The sequence below is a fragment of the Anguilla rostrata genome, chromosome 11, assembly GCF_018555375.3.
Source record: "Anguilla rostrata isolate EN2019 chromosome 11, ASM1855537v3, whole genome shotgun sequence".
Classification (NCBI taxonomy): Eukaryota; Metazoa; Chordata; class Actinopteri; order Anguilliformes; family Anguillidae; genus Anguilla; species Anguilla rostrata.
The window spans coordinates 34185494-34202203 of NC_057943.1; the positions used below are offsets into that span (position 1 = coordinate 34185494).

Consider the following 16710-nt stretch of genomic DNA (forward strand, 5'->3'; position numbering starts at 1 on the left):
AGCATTTTTACAACAGGCAGAAATAAGCAATAACTTCCAGTTCACCACAAATTACAGAGCGCCACTCATTTCTGGGCTGCAAGTTTTATTAGCTTTTCATTAAGGGTTTTTCGGATCGATGGAGGGGAACAGCGTGATGCCACGGTGTTTTCGTGAGTCACACGCCCTCCCGCTGCTCCGCTTCCTGCTACGAAACTGGGGGTTGTAGGTTGGGGGGTGCAGGGGACGATATACGAGGCACAAGCAGTCACATGTGAGCTGCAAGGCCTTGCTGCTGATTCACCGTGCTATCGGCATGAAATGGATATCTGTGATGTTGTTTTCCTGGAAGCACTTCATGTGGCCTTTCACATGAGCTTTGGTTGTTTGCTGCTGCATCAGGTATGATGAAAGAAAAAAGATGAAAGATCATCTAGCCCCATGGTGGTGGTTATTCTTGCTCACTTAAAAAAAACTACAATTTGATATATCGTGTAGCCCTAGCTACAGGCCACACAATACTACAGGAGAGCCAGCAACTATTGTGTACCCTACAGGCCGCACAGAGTAATGCCGAAGAGTCTGTGACTATTTCACGTGCTACAAGCCACACACAGTACTATAAGAGAGCCAGTGACTATTTTATACCCTACAGGCCACATGGTGCTACAGAAGAGCTAGTGCTGATTGGAGGAGAGGTTTATCCTCAGAGCATTGACCTGTGGGTGCCTTCAAATCACTATAAACAGAATTATCTGTCCACTCCGCAGATAGATTTTTTTCTCTCTCATTTTTGTAACAGCATCCCAGGCAATGCTAAATTAGCATAATGAAGGCAAAGAGAGTTTTACAATGGCGACAGCCTAAAAATACTGAGAAAATTACCTGCTCTGATGGATGCAGCACATTTGCTTTATTATTCTTCAGTATAAATATTCATTCTATGTGGTGCATGTAAATGGGAATGTATACACACTGAGCTATAAAAGAAGCATCTTTGAAAGTGAGAAAATGTAACTCCCTTAAAATGTGTTTTTTTTGGCATTGGTTTTCCAGCACCATCCAAGGAAACAAATCCTTAAAGGTGTCTGTGAGAAACTTTAGGGCTGTTGTGCACAACATTCATTCCTGGTGCTCATGCAGGCCGTCAAAGAAAGGGGCTTCTGGAATATTCTGAGACCTCTGACATGTCCTGTCAAGCTTCTTTGAAAAAGTAAGATTCTAAGAGGTAGCACTGATTTTTGGGGATATTTTAAGTTCATTTAGTTCTCTTTATGACCACATTTATTGAGTTCTTTCACTGATCAAATTATTGCTGTCTGAATTTGGAAAACTTATGCTGGCCTTACACTAGACAATATTTTTAGTGATTTCACAGTCTTGGGAGTTGTAGTAAAATCTTGCCAGTCTTACCCCAGCAGGTTTTTTTATTCAGAATTTGAGCCATACTGAAAAGGTTTCAGCAGGCTATTCTTGCTCGGTCACACCTCAGCCACTGATGAACACAACGGAAATCAAATGTTAATGAATCTTCATAAATCCGCACAAACCTTGTTGTTACTCTTGGTGAGAATATTAAATACCCTCGTGGTTTAGGTAATAATTCGTAGACCGATTCCAGTTTGTGTAAATTGGAGATATTCTCCTGGTGCGCCTAAAATTAAGACATCCCTCCGTTGCTTGGCGCTTACATTCACTTGCTAATTAGCATCAAATAAACATCTGACTCGCTAACGCATAAACACATCCACTCGGGGTGAGAATTTAACATACGCACAACTATTTACCATCAAAGCTTTACACATCGTTGAACTGAAAAAAAATAAAATAAATTGGGCTAGTGCATAACCTGGCGCGTTAAAACAACGGCTGACAGGTGAGAAATGTGACACGTGCCAGGCCAGCCACACCCAGTAGACTCTCTGTGCCAGTACAAGTAGAGACATGCAGAGAGAGGCAGGCTCTCAAAACTAAAATAAAGACGCAAAACAAACGCTTTCATACGGTTGGCTTCCGTTTTTCTCAAACACAAGATTATTCCCGTTGAAAGATCACTGTCCTTAAGGGTACGTTTTTTAAAAGTAGGCTTCAAGTTAATGCGCAAATAAGGTCACACTTTTCAAATGAACTGTGACTGGTCAGTACAAATAAATTCTGTCTATCAACATTTTACAAATATCTGATGAAAGTAAGCCTATTTTTACAATCGCTGGTAATGTATTTCGAAGTATTCACTAAAACATTGGTACAGGTAACTTACTAAAATTCACCGGTAACTTGAGGAGCACGTGCATTGTCTTTTTTTATAGTGTGAGTTCCTCCATACTGTGCGGTCTATGCGCACACACACACCAGTGGCCACGTGCCTGTCGTCTCTGCCTCTTGAGTTCCCAGAACGGTGGTGGGATCAGCGTGTGCCCTGGGGTCCTGATGGCCCTGACAGACAGACGGCTAATTACCATTAATAATGCAAGCCGAAGCCTCCCAAGGCGCTAATCGTGTTTACGGAGGTAATTGGGTGGACGGCAGTGAGACGACTCTGTCACCCGTCATAGCCTTATGTCCCAAGATGCACCACTATGTATAATAATAATAATAATAATAATACTAATTATACTAATATTAACAACAACAACGTCTTACTCATTAACCAATTATTTCTAATGTGTGTGGGGTTATCATGTTTAACCACTATTTTGTATATAGTTGTTTTTGCGATAGTATGATATTCAACTATTTAAAGCAATGTCACATTTATTTAAAAATGAGAAAAAGAAACAAATAATTACTACTCAGTACTCTAAAATGTTAAAATACCATTAAACCAGCCTTCCTGAACTTTTTTTGCAGGAGATTATATTTAAAGGATACTGACAAGTTCATTAACTTTGCATTGGTCCAAGTAAAAAATATGCTTTCAATATAGAAGCATGACAACTAATGTAACAAAAAATAGCAGCACAAAATCTGGGTCAACATGCGCTCTAAAAACATGTAGTTTTTAGACACTTGGAAAAAAAATTAAGGCCAAAGTAAAGATTCATCAGGTCTTTCACAACCTGATGCAAGCTGTAGTGAGCCTTGAAATGGCGTTTTAGCTTAAAACCTAGCCCTCCTCTGTCCTTTGCTCTTTTTTCAGCATGTTCTGTCTGACAACAAACATCGCTCTCTGTTCCTCAGGTCCCAACATTTTGTGAAACCCCAGATTTCTGTGAACCACCTACAGGTATGGACCCTCTGCCAAACAAGACGTTCAGGCGTGCAAAGAAGATGGAGGACTTGCTGTAGTTTGAAATTTATCCAAAGTACCCGTGAGAGAAGAAGACAAAGTGTGCTCGCATACAATGCAGTTATCAATTAATTATGGGTTTAATGCAAACATAAAATCAATGATGAGGAGGAGTGGAGCTCGCTCACTGCTGTGGGCACCATATGGTGATTTGCAGCGGAAACAAACTGAACAATGTTTCCAATGACAGCGGTGTTCAAAAGCCCAAGGAAGACCAGTTTGTGGTCAGAAAGTACTGCAGGTGTGTTTCCTCACACAATTAAAGCATTCTGTGAAAGCAACCTTATCACACATGCATACAGACACTTGCACACAAAAGCACACATTCACCATGTATGCGAAGCAGGGCTGAGTTTGGTTAATTCTGAAGCTAAGCAGGGCTGAGTTCGGTTAGTACTGAAGCTAAGCAGGGCTGTGCTCGGATTGTACTGAAGCAAAGCAGGGCTGAGTTCGGTTAATACTGAAGCTAAGGGCTTTGTTAGTACAGAAGCTAGCTAGGGTTAGTACTTGGATGGAATACCGCCTGGGAAAAACTAAGTTGCTGCTGGTAGAGGTGTTGGTAGAGCAGTAGGGGGCACTCTCCCCCTAGACCAAACTGTTTCCCTGGGGTGGCAGTGCATGATGGTTAGGAAACTGTGCTTGTAACTCTGAAGGCTCACGCCAATCACACAGTTTCACTCCTGGCCTCTCTTCCTCATGTCCTTTCCTCACTCCTTAGCTCCACCCAATGGAGGACATGAGGAAGAGATATAAGGATGTGATATGAGCAGCACTTATTAGGCAAATGGAACGTCTGTGCTCAGTCAAGCGTCAGTTTGAAGCAAGATCACAGATTAGACACTTGGCAGATGTGGAGAGGTGACTTTACAGGTGGATTATTTATACACCACGTTCCAAAAAAAGACTTGCGCAAAGGCTGCACTTGTGCATTCTTGCTGAAGCATCCTCCAGGAGCCTCCTTGCTCCTTCAAGCAGGGCCGGCCCTAGGATTTTGGTGGCCCTAAACAATTCTGTGGGATGGGTGTGACCTGGGGGGTAGGGGTGGGGGGGTGCTGTTGGATTCTGTCGAGCAGGGGGGGGGGGGGGTGGGGTTTGGGGGTGAGGGGGTTCTGTTGGTAAAATCCTTCTTACATTACATTGAAATGTTCTGTTGCCATTACATTTTAAATTTGGACCGCTAGTTCCGCGATAGGGGATGAATAACGTAATTGCGAAAATAACGTTATTTACCTTAGATAAACATTGGATCGTGTGGCTTCCCCCTCGTGGTCGTGTGGCCCACCCTGGCGGTTGTGGCCCTAAACAACCGCATAGAGCGTTCATGCCACGGGCCGGCCCTGCCTCCAAGGAGAATTTAACCGACTGGAATGCCCCTTGAAGAAAGACGGTGGACCTTGATTGATTTCCGGGTCACAAGAGGACCGAGGAGACGAAGGTAGAGTAAAGAAAAGATTGGAACGAGCCCTGAGCCCGTAGGTTCGGGTACCGGGCCGGGCGCTGCTGTCGTACCCTCGAGCCAGGTTCTACACCTGAACAGCTTCAGCAAATATCCAGACGTACAAATGGATTACATGCAAAAAGAATATAAGCTGTGCGAGTCACTGAGGATAAAACCGTCTGCCAAGCTCCTGAAACGTCATGTAAATATAATGCAATGGAGACACTGTTCTTCAGGACCTGCTGACCTTTAGGTGAGATGTTAAACTGAGGTCCTGACTCACTGTGTTTATTTAAGCTCCCCGGTGCACAGACCTTAAAGTTAAAATTCTAAGAAAATGGACTCCTTGGGCTATTAGTGGCTTATACTTTTAAGACTGTTCCAGTGTGCGGATGTCTTCCAACTCTTCATGAGCCAAACTTGCAAACTGCAATGTTATAAGCAGCGGAGACTTTGGAGGCGAGCACATGCTCATCCTCCTGATACGGACAGGGAGGTCACAGCAGTAAGGTGGAGATATAGACGGACAGGATTGGCTACATCCAGCAAAAACTATAATAGACCATCTCTACTTGGAGTCCTCAACTATGCTATCTCCCACACATTCTGTGTCTTGCATTTCTCACCAGTTTCTCTCCCCCCACTAGGTAACATGTTAAGAAAAAGGATGATTAGAAAACGTTAGCGCACCACTAACACAAATTGGCAGTTGAAGGGCATCTTCAAAGATCTTCCATGACCATGTCTTAAGGAGACAGCGAAACTGTATCAAGATTAATATAAAGGGGGTAATTCACTGTAATATCAAGAATGTGATACGCATGCTTAAATGTCCTAGCAGCCTGGTATATAGAACAGTGCTACTCAACTCCAGGTCCTGTGAGCCACAGTGTCTGCAGGTGTGTTCTCCAACCATGAGGTATACCACAAGGAGGCCTTTTGAATATACTTCTCTTGAGCCATATTCCCTAAGGGTCTCAGTGGAGAATTTGGCATGAACCCATATTTGTGGATTCTGTGGAGCTGGTCTAATGTCTGTATTAGAAAATTCAATTTGTACAGTAGCTGAAAGGGGAGTATTGCCTTGTATTGTATTATATTCTGCGTGTTGTATATTTATTCTGTGTATTGTATATCTATTCTGAGAGTTGTATTTCTATTCTGTGTGTTGTATATCTATTATGTGTGTTGTATATCTATTCTGTGAGTTGTAATCTATTATTTGACGGCGTGTGCCAGGGTTAATTCGCCTTCATGTTAAATGGCGGTTCATAACACATATATGCTGCATGTTATGTAACGTTTTCTATTAGCTGGACTGATGACTAGCGCACATTAAGCCATCGCTTTTATGTTCTGTCCGTGCTCTCTGCTTTGCCCTTTTCAAGTGTCAATGTGGGAGTTACTCATCTCACTTGCTGATGAGATGCTTGGGGTGCAGTATTTACACTGACCTGCGTGAACTGTGGGACTCGTCCTGATGAAGAGTCACAGATCAGAATGTTAACTGTCACACGGTTAAATAAGGTACCACTTATTCTTATGTGAGTACAAGTGAGTGGCTTTTCTTTCTTATTCAAATGAATGTACCTTAATGCACCTTATTACAAGAACTTTTGATGTGCTTATTACTCACCTAACCAGCCCTGCCCTCCCACCGCCTGACTGCTTATAAAATTCATTGAATTCCCTATACGCTTTTATTCCCACAGGGATCACTGCAAAAGTGAACTGAGTTCTCAGGTGACAGATCCTGTTAAATTAAGGTAAAAAATGTAGACAGTCACATACACATACGCACACACACATGCACACGCACATGCACATGCACATGCACATACACACACACACACACACACACACACACACACAAACTGCAGTAAGCTCCTGCTGTGTTCCCCGCCCTCCTCACTGTGACAGGAAGGTCATCCCCAGCTGTGTTCAGACACTGCTTACAGCTTTTTCCTAATGAGCTCCAGTAAAGCCATCAGACCCCATCCCCACCGCAAAGCCCCATCCCGCACAGCTGCCTTCCCTGCAACCGGCTCTGGACCAGCCCACCAGCCACCTGGCCATGTGCCCGTACCTGTGCACCATGTACATGAACAACAGGCAGAGCGTGTCCATGGCAACCTCTCCCCACCACAAGGGAATGCTGAACCAGAACTGACGCTGCGTCACCCATTAATTTAACCATTACAACTTTTACATTACAGTTAACCACACCGTCACTGTAGCATTACAGTTAACCACACCGTCACTGTAACATTACAGTTAACCACAACGTCGCGGTAGCATTACAGTTAACCACACCATTGCTGTAACATTACAGTTAACCACACCGTTGCTGTAACATTACAGTTAACCACACGTTGCTGTAACATTACAGTTAACCACACATTGCTGTAGCATTACAGTTAATCACACCGTCACTGTAGCATTACAGTTAACCACACCGTCACTGTAACATTACAGTTAACCACACCATCGCGGTAGCATTACAGTTAACCACAACGTCGCGGTAGCATTACAGTTAACCACACCGTCGCTGTAACATTACAGTTAACCACAACGTCGCGGTAGCATTACAGTTAACCACAACGTCGCGGTAGCATTACAGTTAACCACACCATTGCTGTAACATTACAGTTAACCACACCATTGCTGTAACATTACAGTTAACCACACCGTTGCTGTAACATTAGTTAACCACACCATCACCATTACGGTTAACCACACGTTGTTGTAACATTACAGTTAACCACACCGTCGCGGTAACATTACAGTTAACCACACCGTCGCTGTAACATTAGAGTTAACCACACCATGTTTGTTACATTAATGACTTTAACTATAATCAATAATAGCTTCAGGGGTGATTGTGCAGAAGGCATTGTGTGAGCTTGTATTTAGTAATTAAAGACACACTGACATTATATATATATATGATACATACTACAGACACAGTTTGTAGAACTTATTTCAAACATAGTTGTATGTAATGATTGCACTTCTATAACGCTGCGGTCCCTAAACCAAAGGCTTGTACGGAGGTCGGTAAAAGAGCTCTCCAATTCTCAGCTCCTGTTCTCTAGCGACCCCCACTGGTCGATCAGGCACCTGTGGAGTGCTTGAAAGGTCTTCCTCTGACTCCGCAGTATGCAAGCTTATAGTCTGCGGTGTGAAACCATGAATTTTAGAGAAGAACCGTGGAAGTCTACACTCTCCCGAATCAGCAGTGGATCGCACATGAATGCAGCTGTGCTTGCAAATAGCTCATTCCAAATAAGGATGTGAATTGGACATATTCAACCCCAAGTTGGACAGCAATACTTTTCATTTAAAATTATGAATAAATAAATAAAACCAAGCTTTAAATCAATTACACCTGGAAAGGTGAACTGTGCAATCAGCATATGTGGCCAATTGGGTTTTAACTCAAAACATTGATCCCACCACCTCGATCAGAGTAGTGCCTCTATCAGAGTCCACCAATGTAGAGCCTCTATCTCCTGCCTCTATTAGAGTCCACTATCTGTCAAACGTAACCAAATGTTCTGCCTGCTGAATAAGCCACTAGAGGGTCAGCTGCCTGTCTGTGTGGTGATTGGTCAGTCTGGTCCTGTGAATGACATAAGGAGAGGGTGGGGCAACCAATTATATTTCACACGTTTTTTTTCTGTTGTTTTTCAACTTCCTGCCTCACGCTTCACATGGCATCGGCTCAAACACAAAAGGAAGACTGCACTCTGCAAACAAGCGCTAACTCCACAGTGAATATTAACGTTCTGAATGCAGCACTGTGGTGGGTGTAGAATAGCACTGAATCCTTCCCTTCCCAGATGGGGATACTGCTTTTAGAACCTGGAGCAAGATAATCTGACCTGTGTTACTTCAGCTCTCAGCCAACGGTGTAAGCAGGTAATGTGTGCTGCTGGGACCCACCAGACACAGACCTACCAGACATCCAGCATTTGTATTCTTAACATTAAAAGTTCTCTCTGTATCATTGGAGACAAAATATTCCATAAAATCTGCTCCACTGTAAAATCTTACAGGAAATGCCTTAAGTAGAGAACAGTCTGTCTGAACATTTTTTTAAATGATGTGACCATATTGCAGACAGTGGCTGAAGCTCTCAGTGAGTCCATGCCAAGAGAGTGAAAGGTTATTTATGGTGTTCCACAGGGCTCAATTCCTGTCCCTTTTTGTTTTCACAGTACGTGCTCCTGCTCAGTGACATCATTCATAGTAACGGTGTGTCTTCCCACTGCTACCGTTTATGGGTGATACACAGTTGTGCATAAGAGCTGAACCTGTGCAAAGCCTCTCAGCAGGCTCTTGTTGTAGGTTTCGAAGAGGAAGAGAGAATAGCTTTGCATGGATCAGACCTCAAAATTGAATCAACTTTAAGCCTGAGGTTAGAACCGTTGGAGTAAATTTAAACTTTGTGCTAAATATGAAATCGCATGTCAGAAACGCTGCCAGTTTTCTTGTATCATATTAGAAATATAGCAACAACAAAAAAAAAAAGATCACTGCATCACTGCCAGATCCAGACAAAATCACCCATGCATTAATTTCGAGTAGACCGGACTAACTGCATGCCTCACGGAAAGAAGGTACCGAGCTGGAACCCCTGCCGAGGGCCTTCCTGTGTGGGGTCTGCATGCTCCACCCGAGTCTGCATGGTTGGTACTGGACCATATATCCTAACGCAAAGCCCGAGTGTACATGAGCAAGTTGGGGTTTGAGTGTTTGACTGAGGCACTGATGCTGGGTTGGTGATCGATGCCAGAATGGTTTCCTCCTACTCCCTATGCATGTGGGATGGTATTCCAGTCCCCCGGAACTCCAAAAACAGGAGTTAATGATGGGGATCTGGTATGAGTGTGATGGACGGACTTGAATGTTGGTGTCCTGTCAGTGTCTTTCCTGCAGCTCTGCAAATTGCAGCAGGGATGTTCAGGGACAAAAGCAGATTAAGTGATATAGAAATCAGAATGGCTGCAGCGCATGATTTGTCTAGAATTCATTTAATAGCTTTTAGCGGTGTTAATAAAAGACGCCATACCCCTTCAAACTGGGAGGAGTTTGCATAGTTTTGTCATGGATGAATATGCAGACATGCTCATACTTTACCAACAAAAAAGAGCATTAAGGTCACTGCCAGACTACTCTTTCCCCCAAAAGAGCCAGATTATGTCCTTTAACACCAGGGACATTTATTTTTTATGTCCCAAAACACTCTTTCACTGAAAATCAGAGATTCCCCATCAGTCCTAGCTTGTTAAATCAGTAGTTAAAACATACTTTTTTAAAGAAGGCCTTTTAGTTTTTATGTTGTGTTTAATCCTCATTTTTATTGTTTAACTGTTTACTCATATGGTATCTTACCTTTTTTATATGGGAGTATGGGGGGGGGGGGGGGTGAAGAAAATGGAAAAAATAAAGGAGTTGACCATCTGGTCGATCAACAAAATCTGTGGGGCAACCTACTGTCTGGCATGGTGACCACAGAAACCACGTAGCTCAGCAGTGTAGCATGTATTCAGCTGCATTATTGCTCAGGCAAAGAGTTCACCATAAAAAAGAGGGCTGTTCAGATGGCAGGGATCTCTTCAATATAACACACACCAGCGCCACCTGTGGTCAACCATGCAACTACGTCTTCCTGCACCAGCTGCTCATGGAGTGACCTCTTCTGCAATGACTCACACACGGCTGAAAAAATGGCAGTTCACGGCATCGACTTCGGATGCTGTTTGACACTGTCCAAATTAGGAGAAAGTGAAACATTTGTGACAAAAATGAGCAAATATTAATAAATAAATAAATGTAAGCTATGTAAGCCACTGCTGTTATAATCACAGTGATGATAAGATTAGATTTGGTTATCAGATGCAGTTGTCTCGCCTAGAAAATACACTGTCAAAAACAAATAAATAAATAAATCGGGATTCTAAACTCAAATCCGAGAGCTGAACGGCCTTTTTTATCTGCTGATTCAAACGATAATTTAAATTCCCTCTTTTGAAAAGAGTGATGCCTGAAAAACCCAAGCAGGACTCCACGCAGCCGTTTCAGGTCACAAAGATCCGCTTGGTATCGTTTTAAGAATCACAGTGGCAACAACCGTGTCGCTCAGTTTGTGAGATAACACCCAGAGTAAAAAAAAAAAACGCGCAGACCTGAGACTCAGTCTCGCATTCTGCCAGTCTAAAAACACAGGCTTCGGTGCGTGAAGAGATCCACATGGCGCTCCTCGTTAATAGTAGGAGCGTGGGTGTGCGGTGGGCGGAACGTAGTGGCCAGCATACTGGCGTGTCGTTGGGCTGAGCTGGAGCAGGTGCAGGTGTAGGATTTAGCGAGCTGACGTGTCGTTCGCGGCAAGAGGAGTCTCTCGCGCCAAGTCGAGGCAGACGCTTTTGATCTTATTCGATAGCTGTGCCCCCTATATCCGCACAAGCCTATACCTGCAGTATCACTTATACCGTTTGGCCATTCCGGAAAATTGTTGTCTGTAATTATTTACCCCGGGGGGTATTTGTAACCTTGGCTAAAAACCTCTACTTAAGGCCTTTCTATGCAAAGTCATGGGGCTCTCTAGAGCCTCGTTGAATAATGTGGCAGGAGGTTTGAAACAATAAAAATATACCAATTCATTATTTTTGTATGGCTTGCAGAGAGCTATAATTGACTTATTCTCCAACTGACTTATTTGTTTGGGCACGGTGGTGGACCAGCATGTGCAGATGCGTGTAAGTGAAGAGTGAGTGTATTAACGCATTTGCCAGTGCACAGAATGAATTCTTAAAACCTTGCTACTGTTAAACTCATTGCAGCTATGGGGTACAGGAAGTTAGTTTTATACATTTTTTTACACATTTTAAAGCAACAAGCAGAAAGCCAAATGACTACATGTGATTATCGGAAGCGTCATTTTTAAAAATTCATGTTATCTTATTTTGTGAAGAGATTATTATATTTTGTAAGATTAATGTGATGACCCTTAAATGTCGGAATGGAAATATCGACTTGAGATTTTTCTTCTTCTGCTCCCCGAAACACCCTGCAAGAAGTGCCTCTCAGTCTGTGCTCCCTGTTCGAAAGCAGAGCCGTCTTGCTTGTTTCCGCGAATCCATTTTCATTAAGAACCGTGTAAATAAAGATGGCACGGTAGCCCGGCATTTACAGGAGCGATGCTAACAACCTCGGCTATAAATAAACGAGGCGGTGGACTGAACGGGGGATATGGTTCATGTCAAAAGGATATCCAGCAAAATCCAAGTGCAAGCATTTCTATTATTACCGCACAAATTAGTATTGAATGCATGAATGGATTTTTCCTCTATAGTAGCAAGAGTAATTGCCTGTAATTCCACTGCTATGATAATAGAGAGTGGTTAATTTCACTTTGGGAAAGGTTGAAAATCATAAACGAGGACATATTAAGAAAGTTCCTCCTCAGTGTGTCTGTTGTTATCATGTGGTCTGAAAGTCATAAGTCATTGCTTGCCCCGCTGAATATATAATTTTAAAAAACATGAATATGACATAAAAGTAGGATTTCTGGTGTTCTTGAGCATATGGTTGCGTTGCTGGTAACCCTATACTTTCTCACGCCTCCACAAACCTTGAGCAAACCTATGACTCACTGCTAATGTGTTACTGTTTTGACAGCTCGTCACTCTCGTCTCATGAATCTGAAGTAGTTGTTTCGGTGAAGGAAAAGTAACGGGGGTCAGTTCCATTTCAGTTCAGTGATTCAGGAAATGAACAGAAATCCAGTCCATTCACTGAAAAATCCCCACTGAGCATTATGGGTGTTTCCAATCCATGAATTTAAATTTCGGAGTGATCAATTATAATAAGAAGAACACTTGAGAGTAAATGGTAAATGGACTGCATTTATATAGCGCTTTTATCCAAAGCGCTTTACAATTGATGCCTCTCATTCGCCAGAGCAGTTAGGGGTTAGGTGTCTTGCTCAAGGACACTTCGACACGCCCAGGGCGGGGTTTGAACCGGCAACCTTCCGACTGCTAGACAATCGGTCTTACCTCCTGAGCTATGTCGCCCCCAGAATGCATCTTGCAGAGGACTGCAGACATCTGGGGTCAATGAGCGTGCATTTGAGAAAATGAATAATAGAATTTTTTAGGAATTTAGCGCGCTTACATTACCCTCAAGGGACCGGGCCTGTCACTCGGTGATTGGTGAGTCGTACCTGTCACCAGGTGGAGGCGGGGTTCCGCTCACAGGTGGGAGGGGAGTAGCCACAGTGAAATTTCCCACTTTGCAAATGTTATGATGTGTGAAGGCTAGTTTGAGTGAGTTGGCTCTGGATAGGAGTGTTCGCTGAGCAAATGAATAATGAATGATAATGGTCCTAGAGCTACACTTTCTAAACGAGGCCTGGCTTTGGAAGCCTGCAGAAATTCACACAACTGAGGGGAGTCAATGGAACTGGTACAATTCACATACAAATGAGGACCTCAGCCTAACATAGACTCAGCTTTTATCTCGACTGGAGACACATCTATACCCACCAAAACAACATCTATGTATGTCATACTGAATTATAGAGTGTGCACAACAGAAAACATGGACTGGACCGCAAATAAATTGCTACGACAGACTTCTTCAAGCATTATGTTACATTAAAACCCAATAAACATGCAAAAACACCAATATGATTTATATAACCTGCCCACTGAACTCCGGCTGATTACGATTTACCAGCTATGCATTCATACACATACAAAACTGCCGAATACAACTCGGCACTGCTCAAAATCATCGCCCTAGCAACTCATTTGCTCTATTATCGATTAATTGGACTATAACCTGCCAGACTCTCCACCACTGAGATCAGCCTTCCCGCGCAATCACGAATCTAAAGATGCCAAGAGAAGCTGATAGTGTGACTTGTCTCGTGGGCATTGTTCGTATTTCTTTGAGGCACAAAAGAAAGAAAGAAAAAACACGGGAAGAGAAAATAAATGCATTGACACTCATGCACCCGCCTTTAGTCTCGTGTGTTTTGTCTGATCGTCGCATTTCTTGGCACAGTCCACGGAGAGAACGAGGGTGTCTGGTTGTATGCATGGACGAAAACAGAAATGAAAGAATCTAATCTGGAAACGTGTCTCTCCCCTGCATCGCTATTGATATTAATCCGGCCGTCTACAGACAGAGGATTGGGGTTGGAAAAAAGATTCCTTAATTTAGATCAGTCAATTTTAATCAATTTTATTTAAACTACACCGATAAACTCTCTGCTTAGTATACAGAGCGTGTACACAGACTTATAAGCAATGCAGATTGCCGCCACTGTATGCTCGAGAAAAAAAAGACTCTCTCTCTCACACACACCCTTCATCTAGTTGCAATAACATCAGGAGAAATACATAAAATAACGAGACCATGTTTCAGTTGATTTTTACCAATTCGTTCACTCTTCCCTGTGTACATGTGCAGATGTTCGCATATTGTTATAACAGAGACAGACCAAGCCTACATAGGTAGGCATGTGTTTGTCTACGTGCGTCTTTTGTCTTTAAGCGCTCATCACTTCCGACCTTTGCAGCGATCGGCAAAAAGAGGAACATCTACTATTTACCGTAAATAAACGCATACTAATGTACCTCACAACGACATCAAAAACAAGGAAACGCATTTAATCAAAAGAGGGATGGTCAAGCGGATCGGAGTGGTGTGGCGAGCGTAAATTATATGGGGACGTTACCTGCTCAAGACCCTGGAAACAGATCCGGCACTGGGGAGTGCGAATACCGCTGTCCATGCTGCTCGTGAGCGACACGGCGTCTAGGCCCGGTTGCAGCTTCGGATCTTTCTCCTCAAAAGCTAGGCTCCGCGGCCGAGGGTCCGTCCCGTAGTACTCCTCCTCGTCGTCCCGGGAAGAACAGTCGCCGAAAGGCGGCCACCCGCAGCCGCCCATGCCGAGTCCCCGCATGCTTGCTCGTCTATCTGGGTCTACGTCGTTGTCAGGCCGACTGGTATCGGACCGCATCAAAACCAGTACTTTCAGTTCGTTGAAAAACATGCGGATCCGATACTTAAACATTTTTTACTACATCTGCGTTTGGGAGGGGAATAGACGGAAATTGGGTATAGCCTATAGCCTAAGCAATAGCTATATCGTTTGAGCAGTATTTGTAATACTACACCTGCAGGTTTTATGTATTATTATTATTATTATTATTATTATTATTATTATTATTATTAGTATATATCTGATCAAGTCAACGGTGAAATATTGTGGGTCATTGCAAGAACAAAATCGGAGGAGTACAGAAGTAAGACTACTGTGCAAGAAAGAAGTCGGTCAATAAATATTCAAAAACAGCTCGTAAGTAAGAGAAACGTTCTGTAGTTCAACTGATGGCATTTGTATAAACCAATGTGGGGAGCGGATACATGCTTTTTACCCCATGAACAGACGGGCTCCTTCTCAATAGCAATCCTATTTCGAAAAATAATGTTGTGCTGATTCGCCAATATTAAATTAGCGGATAATAACGATTATCATAAAGTATCTTATTAATATTTTAGAGCCTGTTGACTGTGGTATATCTGCGAATATTTTTGGATTTGGATCGGTAGTTCAGTATTCTGTTATACAAAGCAGAAGACCGCGAGACAGAAAGCAAGTGAGAGAGTGAGCGACAGAGGAACAAGGAAAATTGAAAATGGCACTTAAAAAACAGACAAAAATACAATGTTATCAATAGATCCACACAGGCATATCTGGATGCCACTTCCAGCACCATAATCCAAAGAGACAGGATATCAATACTGAGAGATGGAATCAAACGTAACAATCTTTCTTTTGTTTGTCTCTCGATAGCATCCCGGCTATTAGATCATGGTGAGTCTTCTCTGTTGTTTCCTGTATTTTTTTTCTGGGGGATCAACTGAGAATCCGTCCCACTCTGTCCCCTCGCCGAACACCGCCGAGACGCGATTCACAATCCAACGTGTTTGCATTTTAAATCGGATCGGACGCGACACCGAAAACGGGGAGTAAAGCGCGTATTCCTTTTGCCTCGAATATCCATCATGATTTTTTCCCTTCTGCAATGGTCCTGCACGGCACACAACGGAAAGATGATTCAACCAAAAAAGGAAAACGGCGAATTCCTCTTTTAGAGTGGCACGGTGACGCCGACGTGCTGCACATTCGCTCTAAAGAAAATTAAAACAATAACTATAGCGATTAAAACATTTTTAGCAATAAAAGAGCAATAAAATCGACATTTCGGTTCTCTCGTCGAAATTAATGACTTTGAGAGTGGACCTGCGCCGCTCCTTGTTTCAAAATAGCATGCTAAACGAAGCATCGTCTGTATTTCAAAATGTTGCAGTTGGTTTGTTTCCCCCCCTATTCTCGCAATCAATATTTCCTTGCCCGATCTCTCTCCGCGAGGGGAAAAATATCTACCTTTTTGCTGCGCATTGACAGCACCGCTGTCCGAGGTGCTGATCTCTGCCGTGACGTTGGACCACGTGTTAGTTTGACCCGGGAATTCTGAACCGCAGGCCTTGTGCGTTTGTGTGCTTATGCGCGAGTTTGATTACGTGTGCGTGAACTAGGGCGTCGTGCACCCAAAACTTCAGAGGGGGCAGAAACTCAAACAAACAAAATGTGGGTGGTTTATGTCCACAATTCAATTTTTTTTTTCAATAATTTGTTTCCTCTAGAATGACACTTTTACACTTCCAACAGTAACAGCACACAACCTACAACTAGATATTTAAGCAACATATTATGCTAAATGATGGAGCTGGGAATCAGAACAACAATGATAATATTTAGACAACACTTAAATATTTTAGATAGCATCAATTTACAAAGCCACTGGACAAGTAAGTGGATCTGTACAGTACATATAATATACTGTGTGTGTGTGTGTGTGAGAGGGAGAAACAGAGAGACCGATGGAGAAGGAAACAACCAAATGTGATTTAAAGGCAGACT

The 16710-nt window shown here is 43.0% G+C and overlaps 1 protein-coding gene across 1 annotated transcript in view; it reads right to left on the reverse strand.

Moving 5' to 3' along the window:
* LOC135234677 (E3 ubiquitin-protein ligase MARCHF9-like) overlaps window positions 1-16309 on the reverse strand; it is a 28117-nt gene extending 11808 nt beyond the window's left edge. Inside the window, exon 1 of the mRNA XM_064299515.1 lies at window positions 14458-16309. Coding sequence (XP_064155585.1) covers window positions 14458-14796 — 339 coding nt within the window. The 5' untranslated portion in view covers window positions 14797-16309. The remainder of the gene's footprint in view (window positions 1-14457) is intronic.
* Window positions 16310-16710: the final 401 nt, after the last annotated feature.